We start from the raw sequence: 16,877 nt of genomic DNA, 5'->3' as shown, positions 1-16,877 counted from the left end.
ACTCTAGCCATGCCCTAAATGTTCTGTAGTGCATTTTCATCTACCCTGCTTTGAAACAGGAATAGATTCAAGGGCACATTTAAGGACATGCTACCTTTACTTTGAAGGACATAAGGAATGAATGCATAGAAATTGATGCTAGATTGAGTGCTATATTGGTCGCTGGGAAAATACTGTTTATTATACACTTTTTACAAGATGAATAAATCTAAAGCAATTAGTATCCAAATAAAATGCTTTACCTGGACTTCACATGTATATTTAATTTACTTTAGATGATTGGAATTTGGATTGCTGCATTTTATCTGCTGGACCCAACAGCAGGTGAGATACCATATTTATAAATAACTACACCAAACATGGTGAATTTAGTCATGTTCAAATGAAATAAAAAATGAATGTAGATACAATGGAAATTCATTTTCCTCCGCACTCAGTTTATTCTATATGACTTATGATGCAGTTTACTTGGTGCCGAGAACTAGCGAAAGGCCTGTGAACCACTTAAGTTTTATTACAAGAGCTCACGCGATGCATAGACCCCCGGGTTCACCTTTAGATCCTGATTCTGCAAAGTCCTATGGACATACTTATTTTGCACCGTTTCCCAGGAACAGTGCAGTAGTAGTGCTCAGTGTCATGAACAGTGTTTGCGAACAGAAAAGTCAAAGGAAATAATAAGCGCTCAGGATTCAAATATTGTAATCCCTTGATTTTGTATCAACTTTATACATGTTGCATGTATCTTCATGGAGTGGCTCAACAGGTGAGCTAAAAGGTGCATCCTGCGGGAGCTAAACTCAGTAGGGAGTAATTAATGCAATTCCCAATGCTGAAAAATTGAAGGTAACCAGACTTTTGAAGTTTGGGCCGTGGGGAAATAGCATATGCTAGTTCGACCTGGTCCAAGAAGCCTAATACAAAATTACTTGAAACTGTATCAAGTGACAGCCCTGATCGGAGGGTCACTCACAGTCAGTTCAAGAACTGACATGAGACTATGAGCATGAGAAACAGGTGCTATGAAAGGGCCAGAAGTACTTTAGTCCTATCAGGGTCTCTATGTGGAAGATGGGTGACAGCTGGTAAGCAAGGCATGCGTAGAAGCTGTTTATTGTTTTTATGTTTTCTCTTACATGCTTTTGCTCTGAATAAATAGTAATGTGCTCCATGAGAGCTGGCTGCTCACCCTGGCATTGCACCTGAGAGACCAGGTGCTGATGGGAAGGCAGTTCTGCTAAGGTGATCACAGAGAACTGCAGGAGTCTGCAGGCTACTTTCCTGGTCCAGAGGGAGTAGATCACAGGATCCCAATCCAAGAAAGGTGATGGCTAGAGCCTGAGACCTAAGTGGGGTGCCCTCATGAAGACCAGGGAGGGTCAGGGATGTAGTTAACCTGGGAACTGTGATATATACACTTGTTGCTTTTGAGTCAGGAGCTGGCAGTATTGACACCAGCACACATTTTTTAAAGTCTTTTTTTTTTTTTTTTTACTTTTGTATGAGGATTCTACAACCCTAAGGGAAAAAAGTTGCCACAAAGTATCCTGGTCTTTCATGGTGTTTGATGAGTCACTAAGATCTATACTCTATTATCAGCATTGGCTAATACCGACAGAAAGAATTTGGACTTCAAATTTAATCATAAAACCAAAGCCCAGTGTCTGCTTCTTTCAAAGTTGTTGCAGCTTCAATGCACCATCTAACTGTAATGGATTCAAAAATACTAATGATTTGCTTTATGTGCTACAGGCGAAAAAGTTTGCTACCAACGACTTGGCTGCTTTTCAGATAAACAGCCATGGGCTGGAATACCAGGGAGATTTCTGGCAGGTTTACCCGACTCTCCAGAGAGTATGAACATCAGCTTCACCCTTTACACTAAAGAAACTAGAAATAACTCTCAAGTGAGAATCTACCTCTATTTTAATATTAAAAATTAATTACACCTGCCAATGTTCACTAGCTCTGTAGGAAGAGCATGTCACTTACCATGAGAAACTGAGTCAGGGAATAAAGAGTCAGCTTGTTGTTAGATGCAGTAACTAACAGAAGTTAAAGTCACTGGGGTAAAAACTGAAATATTTTCATGCACAAACTGAAAAATGAACCAAACAAATGAAACCTTTTTCTGGCACTTTTCCTGTGCAAGGAACTGGGAATGCTGCAGACTACTACTGTTTGTAACACATTTAATTCTCTGAGGAAAACTGGGAGACATGTTTTAATAGTCAGTAGCATTTATGCAGTGCTCTAGGTGCTTAATCACCCCTGACAGATAGGAGAGCTAGCGTCACCATTTTACTGATGGGGAAACTGAGGCAGGGATGATATGATTTGCCAAAAACCACATAGAAAGTCCAGAGCAGAACCAGGATTAGGCTCCTCACTCCCAACGTGGTGTTCATTCCTCCCACCCATGCTGCCTTTTAAAGCCAACATAATTTTAAACTCAAATATTCAGTCAGTAAGGGAAGATGAGTGAAGAAGTGGAATTGAGGTGAACTGAATGGCTTGGGGAAATTGCAAGGGGAAAATGTTTCAATACCTGTAGCCTCTGCAGCCAAGTTCAGCTTCAAATGAAGATTCTTTCTCTGTGGTGGACTATATGACGTCTGTGGTCTCAGTCCATTTCCCCAGAACCTAGCAGCCTTCATCATACAAACCACCACCCTAACTGGTGCCCTGGTTGGTAATTTCAGCAAAAGCCAAAAACCGAAAGGGCATGGAGCATGAACTGCCATCTCATCCCTGCAGATCAGGGGGAGGCAGTGGAGCAGCGTGAGTAAGCCAGCACTATTGCTGCTGCCCCATAGACACTGTAGTACTAGTGCCATCCCACTGAGCCAGAACTATATCACTTTGGGGGTGGAAGTGAGACACACCCAGGGGGTCACCTTTTCAAAATACACTTAAGTGACTTAGAAAAATGACTTAGGCACTTAGGAACAGGTTTCAGAGTAGCAGCCGTGTTAGTCTGTATTCGCAAAAAGAAAAGGAGTACTTGTGGCACCTTAGAGACTAACAAATTTATTAGAGCATAAGCTTTCGGCATCCGATGAAGTGAGCTGTAGCTCACGAAAGCTTATGCTCTAATAAATTTGTTAGTCTCTAAGGTGCCACAAGTACTCCTTTTCTTTTCGCACTTAGGAACCTAAGTCCCATTGACTTTCAGTGAGACTTAGGAGCCTAAGACTTCTAAAAATGGGACTTAGGAGCTTTTGAACATTTTGCCTTTTGTGTTATGCATGAACATAAAAAGTGCAACCTTCACAAGCTGTGATGATGTAAATGTGACAGCCACCATCTTGGCCAACACAACAGGGACCCAACTGGGCACCTCAAAACGTAAAGACAGGAGCTATTAAAGCTCCCTAGCCAGGGTTATGAGAGGGCACATGAGGACATGTAACATACACTCACCAGTGGGTTACACAAAACATTACTGCTATCCAGTACATTAAATCAGGTAGCACGTACCTTGTATTATTGCCCAGCAGCTCAACCTGCATTGAATACAAATGACTCAAACTAAGCTTGTAGGGGCATTGTTCTGGAATGCTTCAGAGTCCCACTCTCTCCACACACAGAACATAGACCTAGAATTAGTTTAAAAAGTCAGACTGAGGGTTAGAGATCATTTTGGCACCAGAAGAAAGGGCCATACTAAATTAATGTACAATGACCTCCACTACTGCACCTAGCACAGAGCTGTACCAGCATATTTGGAGAGGAGAGTAACCTCAATGATTCCATTGCCTGTGACTTCCCAAAGCCGCTCTTCAGTTGCACTGCAGAATTGGGGAGTCAGAAGTTAGGTCAGTAAGGGGGCAGGCAGGAGCTGGGAGGAGGATACTCAGTGGGGTACTGCTCATTGTGATTATCTTATACTAGTTGGCTCTGTATAAAGAGATCTTTGTACACAGAGAGGAATAGTGTGGAGCAGCAGGGACAGTACAGGAACTATGCTGCGACTGAGGTTAGAGAGGCAGGGAGCTGTGGGGAGCCAATGAGACCCAGGGGTTTCCAGGAGTGAAGATAGCATCCTATATAAGGGATGATCTGGACAATATTTTGTTTTTATTTCCTAGCTAAGAAGAGTTGAAAGATGACAAAACAGAGGATGATATTTATTACTGTTGTTTTTGCTCAAAACAGGTGATCTCTGCAATACATCGCTCAACTATCAAAGACTCACATTTCTGCTCACATAGGAAAACTCGCTTCATTGTTCATGGATTCATGAGCACTGGAAAACATGGCTGGGTGGTAGAGATGTGCTTGGTATGAGAGAATATCCTACAATTTCCAATTTTAACTGCAGCCACATTCAATCGCTGTTTCTTAAACGCTAATATTAAGCTTGCATTTTGACAACCACTTGATGTTACTAATGGGCAAGGGATGCTAACCCATATGTAACAATTTTAATAATCACCTCGCCCTTTTCATGAACATGGGTGTGGGAGAGAATTGGACTGTACATTCCATATGGCTTTCACAAGAAATGAGAATGCAGGGCTGGGTTTAAGGTTGTGCATATATTATTGTAGTAGTCCAGCTTTGGAAGAAAAACCTATATTTTTTGTGGCGTCCACTCCTTCCTGGGTGGTTGGGGGAGGTAACAATACTAATACCTAGCTTTTATATAGATCCTTTTATCCATCGATGTCCAAGTGTATTACAAAGACAGCCAGTGTCATTATCCCCATTTAACAGATGGGGAAAATGAGGCACACAGATGTAAAATGACTCGCCCATAGTCACCCAGCAGACTGGTGGCAGGGCCTGGAATAGAACCCTAGTCATCTGAATTCCCGGCCAGTGCGCTATCAACTCAGCTATGCCACCTCTCAGCTGGAGGAGACTATCCCTCTGCCATCACCACTCACAAGCGAGCCTGAAAATTTAGCCCCCAGTCTTGCAGAATTATTATGGCTCCTTATGTCCATCAGTCTAACGGAGTAAATTCTACTTTGGACAAATGAATGGAAAGCAAGGATATATGCACATATATACAGAGAAAAAGAAACTTCTTCCCAAAGTAGAACTCCTACTCGGCAAAATAAAAAGAGGAAAGTCTTAGCCTCAACAAACAGCAATCTGCAAAAGCAGAGAGAGCCTATGGCACAAGGCTCCAGGGGAAATCAGTTTATACTCAGGATCAAGCTAACCGTTGTGTAACCGGGAAGTAGAACCTTAGGCCCTGACATTATGAAGGCTTGCACACCTGCTTAACTTTACACACTGCGAGTAATGGGCCCACTCAGAGAGAGTAAAATGAAGCACATGTGTAAGTCTTTGTAGTATTGGCGTCTTAGCAAATTCGCCTGAGAAGATGGATTTTTATATAATTGAGATGGTGTTTAATTTTATTTTGATCTCATGCCAAGCCTACAACATTCCAAACATTCTGATATTGAAACTTAGGCAATGTCTACTCTACAGACCTTACAGCAGCACAGCTGCACCACTATAAGGACCCATGTAGCCGCTCTGCGCTGACAGGAGAGAGCTCTTTCCAGCCGACATAGCACAGTCCACACCAGCGCTTTTGTGCTTGAAACTTATGTCGATCAGGGGTGGGTTTTTTTTCACACCCCTGACCGACAAAAGTTTTATCCACACAAGTGCTAGTGTAGACATAGCCTTAACTTTTTTGCTCCTTGCGATTTGGTTAACTGTGCTGAAGCTAACAGATGGTCTTGTTACTTTCTACGCCCTATGTAGAAGAGAGGACAAATTTTAAAACTAAAGAGAGAGAGAGAGAGAGTGTGAGTGAGTGTACGGACACACACATTTCTTGTATTCAACAATGCTTGTTTGCAAAACTGAAAATTTAAATTTAAAAGTTAAAAAAAAATCTTTATCCAAAGGTTAGTTAGCTGTTGAGTAGATCCTTCTGAAAAAATAAAGCATGTGAAGGCTAAAATCTACAGTAATACCAATATGCTGGCCTGATTTAGTACACAATTCATACCCAGAGCTCTCAGTTAAGGCAAGTCGAAAATTTACCATCAAAACTGTTTTTCAATGGAAAATTGTACTTTTGACAAAATGACTGTGACTCAGTTTTCTAAGGGATATTTTGAGTTTTCAGAAAATAGAACTTTTCTGAGTTAAAATGGTCAGTTTTTCAATGAAAATTTGAAATTTTCTAGAGGAAAATATTTTCCAACCAGCTCTACTTGCAATTACTGGAATCATCTTAGACATTTCAGAAAAATAAACAACCCACAACCAAAAATATCTTGAAAAGTAAATACACAGCAGAAAAGTGAAACTAAATATTTCAATGTCCTCTCCGTGGAGGCTGTTTTATACTGTCTCTTGATGCAAAATACTAACCTTAAAATGGAAAAAATAAGAGATCGCCATACAGTGTCTCTCGCTGTCTCACATTGTAACGGATAATATGACCCAAATTTACCTTCATCCATTGAATACAAAAAAGGCTAGGCTACAATGTGGTCCATGTACCTGCTCAGAGGAATGAGAGGGGCAAGAACCCCACAAACCCCTGCATCTCCTCCCCAAACCTTGTGTCTAGGCATAAAGTGGCAAACCGACACTATGTGCTTCCACCCCCAACCCACCCCTGAACAGGAAGTTGAGCCTTCGCTCCTCTAAGCAGAGCAGCTGAACTGTTTGTAGTAATCCACCAGCATCTAATTACTGGTCCTGTGGCACAAAATAGGAAGCAGGGAAGGAATCCGCTCTCTAAGGCATGATTCCTTCTCTGCATTGTTCATGGGTCAGCACAGACATACTGCCTTGCGAAGAGGACAGACTATAGAAGCACAGTGCAAACCTTCATGTTTGCATTCTTATTATAGTAAATGCTGAGTTATGATGGGAAATTAGAGAGCAATATCCCTGACTTCTGTAAGCTTCCAGTGTGGAAGTCACCAGGCTTTTAGCTTTACGAGCTGTTGTAGAAGCCTCCCACTCAGTTCTGAGCCCCTCACTCTCAGTTGCCTTTTTCAGAATTGAAGAGAGGGCCTTAAAAATTAGTGGTTTCATTAAACTGTTTACAGAAGAGACAATCAAACAGTCAGAAATTGTATACTACAATAAATCAGTTTATAATTCTGATCTGAAATAAGTGTTTATGGTGACAAAAATTGAAAAAATATTTTGAGTGTGCTCTTTTAAAGTTCAGACGTCTGTTTGTATGAATGTCAAAGTTTTCATCATATTGTGCTTCATGAGAAGACCCACGTTAATGTGTGTAAGTGCTGTAGTAAAATGTTGTCCTTTGTAAACAACAAGCAACCCAAATGCTCAATTTACTAAACGATTCATTTAGGTTTAAGTTGAATCCGTATTTTACTGTATGCTTTCGTAAATTCTTTGTTTTCTGTTTACACACTAGCTGCTAGTGGAAGTGGAAGATGTGAACTGCATTGCCGTGGACTGGGCAGAAGGTGCAAAAGGCATATACATCAGTGCAGTGAACAACATCCGTGTTGTTGGGGCTGAGATTGCTTATTTCATAAATACTCTTATGGTAAAAAAAATATTGTGAATTTTAAGTTACTTTTTAAAGCTAAGAGTCACAGGAGCATAATGGGTTTAGGTAACTGGTGTCTTTGTGCTCTGATCTTGTTTTCTTGTGGTCAGAAAAGTATGATTCAAAAAGTTAATGTTTGGGAAGTGAAGAACACAGCAGATAGTTCAGAACCACCAAAATGGGGATGCCTCACACAGCCACAAATAGTACTAAGATATGTCCTAAAGATAGTACAGTAATATGATAGAAGTGACTAAATAACTTAAAAGACCAGCAGGTGGCAATATTTCTTTGTATCAGGGGGTAGCCATGTTAATCTGTATCCATAAAAACAACAAGGAGTCCGGTAGCACCTTAAAGACGAACAGATTTATTTGCAGCAGACTCCTTGTAATATTTCTTTGCTGTCTCAACTGTATTTGTATATTCACTGTATAGGGGTGTATTTGACCCAAGGAGTTGCAACTTTTGTGATACTGAAAGAGACGTGACTAGTTGCCTGGAGTCCACAACCTAACTTGCTTATGCATGTACCAGAATAAGTGCATCCAGCCATATTTGCTTGTCTTCCTTGATAGAGGAACAGAAAAAACTTTGGCTACAGTATTTTAAAATGCTTTTATCTTTAAATGAAAGAATCCCAGGCTTTCAATGTACAGTGTTACTCACGTTCCTTATAACTTTTGCCAATGCTTTTAGTAGGTATCGAGTCAGGCCCGGCGCTGCAGCTGCGCTGCTCCAGAAGCTCACAGCCCTGCCACCCAGAGCATTGCGCCGGCAGCGGAGCGAGTGAGCTGAGGCTGCGGGGGAGGGGCTGGGGGCTAGCTCGGGGGCCGGGCAGGACAGTCTCACAGGCCAGATGTGGCCTGCAGGCCATAGTTTGCCCACCTCTGGGCTAGAACCTGAAGCTAGACAAATTCATACTAGAAGTAAGGTGCCCACTTTTAGCAGTGAAGGTAATTAACCATTGGACCAACTAACCAAAGGTTGTGATGAATTCCTCCATCACTGGAAATGTTTAAATCAAGATGGGATTTTTTCTAAAATGTTCTAGTTCAAACAAGAATTAATATAGGGAAGTCCTATGGCCAGCGTTATGCAGGAGGTCAGACTAAATTATCACAATGGTCCCTTTTGGCTGTAAAAATCTTTGAAAATAAGGCATCTTCTGTGTTTGACATTTAAATACATATGTTCTATTTTCTTTTTTTCAAAAACTCATCAGAAAATGTTTCGATACTCCCCTTCTCATATCCATATCATTGGCCATAGTCTGGGTGCACATGCTGCAGGAGATGCGGGAAGAAGAATACAAGGCATCAAAAGAATAACCGGTAGGCTAGTCACTAAGATGAAACATTACATGGTATGTTCTTTAAGGGGAAAGAAGTTTGCAAAGCTGGACCCACTGAGCCAAACAGGCATAAGTGGGTGTATCTTCACCAACTTCAATGAGTTGTGGTGCTTGCTTATGCCACAGCAGAATTTAGCCCGTTCTGTGTGTTGTTCCTATAGACATCACTATGCTGATGTGGTGATTTATGGTGTTAACAACTTTATGGTGTTAACAAGAGTAAGCAGAATATTTAAATAAAAAAACTAGTGCATCTGCACACTGGTAGATATTCAACATTTATCATTGTGTTAACTGAAAATGCAATGTTATCAGTATTGGTTTAGTAATAGTATTAAAATATCAACAATGAGGATTCTTATGCAGATCTGTATTTTTAGTAGTCTCAAGCAAATGATGACCTGAGATACGACTGGCAAGTTTCTCTCCACACACACACTTTTCCATGTCTTACAATCCATTTGCAAAGTAAAATTTAAGTTTCCCACTTCCACTGAAAGTATGTTAAGGAGAATTGGGGTGGGACTTATTAACAAGGCAGATACACTCTGCCTCCAAGGAGTCTCCCAATGGCCACTGTCAAGACATATGTCTTGCTCTGAATGGGCTTAAGAGGTGAGGCGGGAACATGGGCTACAATCCCACTAAATGACCTTTTCCCAGGCCTTTGAGAGGAAATAACCACACAAGTCCCCTGAAGAGTTTTCTGTGCTTTCTCTTGGTTTTCCCCACCCCTACATGCTCCTGCAAAGCAGCAGAGCACGACAGCAATCCCTGCACTCCCATGAGGACAAGCACTGCTCCAGCAGAATATAGGAAGGGGGTAGTCACAGCCTCACCTCTCTCCGACACCAAACTAGCTCTGCCTACTAAAATACAAATAAATAACTGATCAAAAACTCTTTAGTCCTTCCATTCCACACCAGCAGAAAATGTAGGAAACTGGATCACTGTGTTAAAATCCCTCCTTATCTTGGCAATATGACACCATTATACACTAACCAATAGCACTTCGCTTGTGCTGGGATGAATTTGCAGAAAGGCTGCCTTCTAGAAGTTGAGACTCACTTGGGAAAATCAGTAGATAACTAAGAGAAACGAGGCTTCATTCTCCTTGCAGTGACTATGTTTTATGAAGTATTCTGATTTTTGTAAGTGTTTTAACACTGTACAAATGTTTATTACATTAAAATGTTCAGTGCACTGGCCTGGGGTTCTAACCCGTGTTTACATTACTCCTCACCATGCATTATATACTTCATTTGAAACTGATGCTCTACATACGTACAATTTTTTTCCAAACAAACAGTGAATAATTTGTTTCTCTTTAGGGTTGGATCCTGCTGGGCCCTTTTTTGAAGGCACTCCGCCAAAAGTCAGATTGGACCCTACGGATGCAAGATTTGTTGACGTTATTCATAGTAATGCTGCCCAACTTCCTACTGTAGGTAAGGTCCCACATACAAGCAAACATTTGCAGCAACAGTCATGACACTGAATTAACTGACGCACTCACCATGTCATGTATGTATTTCAGGAGTTGGAATGGCTCAAACCTCTGGCCACCTTGACTTTTACCCAAATGGAGGAAGTATTATGCCTGGATGCGATGATGTAATTATTCCAGTGACTAAAAAAGGTAAATCTTCATAGATTCATAGATACTAAGGTCAGAAGGGACCATTCTGATCATCTAGTCTGACCTCCTGCACAGCGCAGACCACAGAATCTCACCCACCCACTCCTATGAAAAACCTCTCCTATGTCTGAGCTATTGAAGTCCTTAAATCATGGTTTAAAGACTTCAAGGAGCAGAGAAGCCTCCCTCTAGTCACCCATGCCCCATGCTACAGAGGAAGGCGAAAAACCTCCAGGGCCTCTCCAATCTGCCCTGGAGGAAAATTCCTTCCCGACCCCAAATATGGCAATCAGCTAAACCCTGTGCATATGGGCAAGATTCACCAGCCAGATACTACAGAAAATTCTTTCCTGGGTAACTCAGATCCCATCCATCTAATATCCCATCTCAGGGGATTAGTCCTATTTACCCTGAATATTTAAAGATCAATTACTTACTTATCGCTGAAGATAAATCTACTTCAAGCATCTGCAGCATTAACTCACAGTGTCTGTTCATATTATAGTTCTGACCATGGCAAATGGAGCTTTTTTGAGGGTTTTATTTTAAAAATAATTGTTTTTGCATATTTGATGATGAGTGGGGGAAAAAGCATGAAACAAAGATGGCCTGAAGGTAGCATAAAGGGAGAAATGGTCATACAGAAGATGTGGGATCAGCCTTAATTTCCATAATTTGACTGCAGATTTGGGGCAGAGATCAGTTAGTGCTTCAGTTGTAACGGGAAGTGTCTGGCCAGGGTGAAGACAAGCTCATGACTATACCTATAATGGGGCAGCGCTAGCTCCCACTTTGGAATAGAGGCTGCAAGTGACACCTCTCACCACGCTGCATCCAGCACCCACAAGGCATTGAGCAAAGGCACAGAGCCTGAGTGCATCTCCCCTCCTTCTAGCAACTTGAGCCAAAGAGTGGGCTGAACGTCTCCAAGGAGAAGGGGGAAAGAATCCCCTCTCCACATGGCTTGGAATGGTGGACACAAAGCTTGTGTATCCCTTATACTCTATTCAGTTTATCTGAATTGCATCTTTACAGCAGGGGTTCTCAAATTTCATTGCATCGTGACCCCCTTTTGACAATAAAAATTACTACATGGCCCCAAGAGGGGGACTGAAGCCTGAGCCAGCCCGAGCCTCAGGGGCCGGGCGGGGGGGGAGAAGAGGGGAGGAGGGACACAAAGCCGAAGCCCTAGGTCTTCAGTCCCAGGCAGGGGTCTGTAATCTGAGTCCTGACGCCCAGGACTAAAGCCCTCGGACTTCGGCCCTGGGCAGTCTAAGCCAGCCCTGGCTATCCCATTAACATGGGGTTGCAACCCAATTTTGGGTCCCAACCCACAGTTTGAGAACTGCTGCTTTATGGCATGCTGCAGCACAAAAAATGATACAGCGTTGCGTAGCTGTCTTCTAACATGGATCAATATCCACAAGAGATCTTAGGTAGGGGTGAACCCAGTCTTCCAGCTATGAGAAGTCAGTGCATGGGTCAATTGAAGCAGAGAGCTTCTCGTATGCTATTGACAGCCAGAAACCCATAAGATTCCCCTTAAGAAATGCTACAGGACCATGCTATCCTTCCAGCCAGCATTTTTATTATTGTTATAAAGGAGAAAAAACCACCCTTGCTCTACATGACCAAATGTAATAGAAGATGGTTTCACAGACACTCAGAATTTTGTTTCAACAGAGGCCCATTCTCTTTTATGTCATCATTCACGCAGCCATCAGTTTTATTTTCAAAGTATCCTCCATCCCAACGGATTTCTTGGATATCCCTGCAAGACATACTTGTTCTTCCAGTTGGTAAGCATAACAGCCCAAGAATGAGTGAGTTGCAAAAATTAACAACTCTACTTTCGTGTGCACACATCACACACAAAGTCAGGTGCTAGGGTGTCTCTGCTCTCCCAGTGCCTGACTGGGATCAGGACTTGGGGAGAACAAAGCTCCAACAGCAATAAAGCAATGCCAGTTGGTAAAGAGCGGGCATGTGGCAGGATAGATATAGATAGACCCTGACTCCCATGCTGCACCAGTGGTGGAATCCTGGGTATCTGATGATTCCACTGGTATAGGTGAAACCGCTGTATCTCCTATGTTACACTTTCCATTGGAGGTTTACGGCTCGCATAAGTTTTGCGCAAATCTCAGGTTGAAAACAAAGGCAGGGTTTGAAATGGAAGGGTTCAGACCATTACCACCTGGAAGTTAAGTGCATCCTTCATTGTTATGGGTAAAGAGTTGGTTTGTTTCATCTTCAAATGGTTAAGCATAAATAATCAGAAAATAAATTGATATCAGAAACAGGACATTGAAACGCAGTGGGGTTCAATAGCGTGGTAAGGGAATGGTCAAGGCTTTGGCAGCATCAGGGCCACCTCTTCAGCCTTAGTCTTGCAAGAGTTAGGATGAAAAGAAAAATATTCCACATTACCCAGACGCTCTTATTTTCCCCCAGGGAATCTGCTTCCCATGTCACAGAGAAGGCTGCCCAATGATGGGTCACTATGCTGACCAATATCCAGCTAAACTGGAGAAAATAAACCAAAAATACTTTTTAAACACAGGAGCACACCCACCCTTTACTAGTAAGTGTAGAAGGGTAGTTATTTAGCCAAATGGATGGGGCGGGGGGGGGAAGGGGTGGGGGTTTGAAATGAGATGATCTAAAGCTGTAATTCTCTGTGCTGTTATAAACCTTTGATAAGCTGAATGGTGGTGGTTTTCTATGTCTCTCTAGTATAAGGCTGTTGACAACCGAGGAAAAACACTAAACTGCTTACCAAAGTCCATTCTTGCTGAGATTCTTGAGCTGCCTGTTCTTCAAATGAGAACAGTAAAAGTACACTTAAAAAGAGAACTGTCACTGCAGTATGTAAGGAACCTAAACAATGCCAGAAATCTACTTTTATTTGGCTTTTATTATGTAGGTTGGAGCCACAAAATATCTATCAAGCTGTCTGGCACGAAGAAAGTGAGGGGGGAACTAAACATAGTTTTCCATGGCACAGACAGGTTCACAAAGCAGTACCAAATTATCTGGTAAGTTCAATGGCACAAGACTCGGCTTTGTAGTGTGTCTATATTTCATTCACACCTCTGTTTCAAAGTCATGTTTAAAGACTGCAAGCAACAAATATTTGTTCATTGTTGCAGTCATGTTAGTTAACACACATTACAACAGAAAAAGCTTACGAGTATTGGCTAATGGTTAGAGCAGGGGCATGGAAGTCAATTCCTTTTCCTGGGCTCTGTAACATTTAACAAGCGCTCAGGAGTCTGATTTGCCTGGAGAGAAGGCTCCAGCCAACTCAGACAGAGATTGTTCATACTTCCATCCAGGTCACACCAGGCATGGTGAGCAGCTTTACCACAGGCATTGACCTAACCACTTCCATGCTAGCATTGTGGTAGCTTGTTAGCATATTCACTCCCACATGCTTGCATGATTCCCTGCTCTGCCACTGACTTTCTATATGAACTCATGCAAGCTGCTTAACCTCTGTGCCTCAGTTTACCCAATCTGTAAACTGGGTATACTACCTATTTGACTACATTAAAAAGCTTTATTAATGTGAGAATAACACAGAGACCTTTAGATGAAGGGTGCAAGGTCCTTCACAAACTAACTCCCCCCTCTGTTCAGCCCATGATACCAGCCTCCATTTCCCACTTGCTAAATTTTCACTTTCATGTTTTCTCCCATGCTGCCCCTCATGCTTGGGAGGAGCACCCTGTAAACCTCCACAGAGCTACCTCATTATCCCCCTTCAAACTCTCTTCTCCCACGATGTCTACAAAAAACTTGACAATGGTTAAGCTACTAGCGTGCTGAGACCACAAACCATCCAGCTGACCAATGTTGTCTCATTGTTTCCTTGTACTCCCCCCGTCTGTCATCATATGTTGTCTCTTGTTTTACTCTTAGACTGCAAGCTCTTTGGGGCAGGGACCATCTTTTTGTTCTGTGTATATACAGCGCCTAGCATGGGGGTGCTACAGAAATACAAATTATTAATAAAAAAGGTACGAAATGTTATAAAAAAAATAAGGGCAAACATGCTGAAAGTTATTCAGAACCTGTCTTAGTTCAGCAGCCCCCTAGACCAGTGGTTCTCAGGTGTGGGGTCCCCTTGGGGGCCACGAGCAGGTTTCACAGGGTCCGCCAAGCATGGCCGGTGTTAAACTCGCTAGGGCCCAGGGCAGAAAGCTGAAGCCTTGCTGCATGGGACTGCAGCCCGGGGCATCGCGTCCCACCACCAGGGGCTGAAGCCAAAGCCTGAGCAACTTAGCTTCCCGGTGCCCAGGGTGACCAGATAGCAAGAAAAATCAGGACAGGGGTGCGGGGGCAATAGGTGCCTATATAAGAAAAAGCCCCCAAAATCAGGACTGTCCCTATAAAATGGGGACATCTGGTCACCCTACCGGTGCCCCCGGCAATTGCCCTGCTTACTACCCTCTAACAACAGCCCTGGCTTTTATATGCAGAAAAACAGTTGTGGCACAGCTGGGCTGTGGAGCTTTTATAACATGGAAGGGGGCTCAGAAAGCAAAAGGCTGAGAACCCCTGCCCCTGGACCGTATCAGATAGTGTCACTCTCCTCATTCTCCTATTTGCAGTGGACTCCTTCATCAAGGTAGCATTTATACAAAGTACGTCGATGTTGAAATTAACCCTAGAAATATTACGAAGATTGAATTTCTCTGGAATAAGAATATATTGACTCTGCTTTGGGCCCAACTGGGAGCAGAAATGGTCCACATAATCAATGAAGAAGATGGATGTGTGTAAGTATATTTGTTTTATACTACATTTTATTCATTTATAAAAAGAGCCAAATTTGACATTACAGTTTGCTCCTAAAGGGTGATATCCTCCCCTATGCAAAGAGCTAGCACACACTTCAGTCCCACTTAAACCCTCCAAACAGAGCTTAAATGGGAGCTCAAGGGTGCCCAGGCATTAGGCTGGCTTTCTGCATGCAGATGGATTTCATCCAAAAAGCAATTTTAACTCCATGCACAACAGTGAAGTACAGCAGCTCTGGAGACCCAGTGTGGGGTCGATTGATTTCAGTCATTCATGTCATCGCTGTGTATTCAAGTTGATCAGGGGGAGTGATGCTTCTGTTTGATCTAGCGTATTTCCAGACTGGGGGGGGGGGCGCAGACTTTGTAGCTTTTGTAAACTGAGCTGATTGCACACACCCAGGGGCTCCTTGCATCCCTCCATTCTCCCCCACAAGCTCCAATCCCCCTCCATTTCATTTACTCAGTGCAACTCCTCCCTACCACTTGCCCCATGCCAGGGGCTGGGTAGCTCACATTCCCCTCTCTGCCACATGCCAGTGTCTCTTTGCATCCCCCCCATTTCCCCGCATTCCAGGGTCTCTGTGCACCCACCATCCCTGGGTCCTGCATCTCCTCCCTCCATGCCAGGATCTCTGTGCACCCCCTTTCTCCTTCCACCCCCAAGCCCTCCCTGTAAGGCTCTCTTATTTCTTTTGGAGCCCAGGCTAGAAGAAGTGAGCTGTAGCTCACGAAAGCTTATGCTCAAATAAATTTGTTAGTCTCTAAGGTGCCACAAGTCCTCCTTTTCTTTTTGTAAGTTAAGCTGTTGCCTCTGATATATCCAGGCAGCAGCAGCAGAGGATGGCAGTGATATTCTTCTGCATGAAGCACCAGACAAGGGCACCCAGAGCATTAAAGGATACTCCTTTATTACACTCCCTGTATAAATACTTGTTAAATAATTTTTATTTTATTTTTAAAAAGAACCCCGAGTTTACCATTTCTATTACATGACTTTCCACAAGTACCACCCTACAGGCAGCGTTTCAAGTGTCCATCAGCCAGTTAGTGCAGATCACGCCCAGTCATTTTCATGGAAGGTATTTCCAGGAGTCACATCAGGGAAACAAAACTTGTACCATATTTTTTATTCAAAGAGATAGGTCAGGACGTCAACATAGACTTATTCGTGGGTATACACAGGCTCCTCCGTGTTTGGAAGTACTCAGATAAACCCATTTCTAACAAGATCATCGTACAATGTGGTTCTGAATACGCAAAGCCTGTGTTCAACAAAAGTGAAGATAGCACTGCACATTGATGGAAATATATAGCATTCCATCAATTCTTGTCACCCCTTTATACTAGTTGGCTGAATTACTGTTATGTAAGTGGAGTACTCCCTCCTCCCAGAAGAGTAGGATCTTGGCTGGCAGCATCAGATGAGCCAATAAATGTAATCAATGTTCCTACACACCTTTGGAAAAAACATTTGTAGTGAAATATTGACTCAAGTTGTTTTTTTCCCCCCCAGGTCTACATATTGTGGCAAAGGAAACGTGAAATATGGAATTCCACAATTAC

At 42.7% G+C, this 16,877-nt stretch overlaps 1 protein-coding gene across 1 annotated transcript; it reads left to right on the top strand.

Annotated features, from left to right (window-relative positions):
* The first annotated feature begins 1,421 nt into the window (after positions 1-1,421).
* LOC119859031 (pancreatic lipase-related protein 3-like) lies at positions 1,422-15,294 on the top strand. The gene is made up of 8 exons (XM_043519377.1): positions 1,422-1,907; positions 4,159-4,284; positions 7,376-7,510; positions 8,739-8,847; positions 10,199-10,315; positions 10,405-10,506; positions 13,433-13,544; positions 15,123-15,294. The coding sequence occupies exons 1-8, from the start codon at positions 1,857-1,859 to the stop codon at positions 15,292-15,294; spliced, it is 924 nt and encodes a 307-aa protein (XP_043375312.1). The 5' UTR covers positions 1,422-1,856.
* The last annotated feature ends 1,583 nt before the right edge of the window (positions 15,295-16,877 follow it).

The sequence above is a fragment of the Dermochelys coriacea genome, chromosome 7 (genome assembly GCF_009764565.3).
Source record: "Dermochelys coriacea isolate rDerCor1 chromosome 7, rDerCor1.pri.v4, whole genome shotgun sequence".
Lineage (NCBI taxonomy): Eukaryota > Metazoa > Chordata > Testudines > Dermochelyidae > Dermochelys > Dermochelys coriacea.
Note: the sequence above shows the minus strand (reverse complement) of the source record. Positions and strands in the feature narration are given on the sequence as shown.

Coding starts and splice junctions, on each gene's coding strand:
- LOC119859031 (XM_043519377.1), top strand. CDS start 1,857: ATGAACATCAGCTTCACCCTTTACACTAAAGAAACTAGAAATAACTCT. Junction 7,511..8,738: donor ATTTCATAAATACTCTTATG/GTAAAAAAAATA, acceptor AAAACTCATCAG/AAAATGTTTCGATACTCCCC. Junction 8,848..10,198: donor AGGCATCAAAAGAATAACCG/GTAGGCTAGTCA, acceptor GTTTCTCTTTAG/GGTTGGATCCTGCTGGGCCC.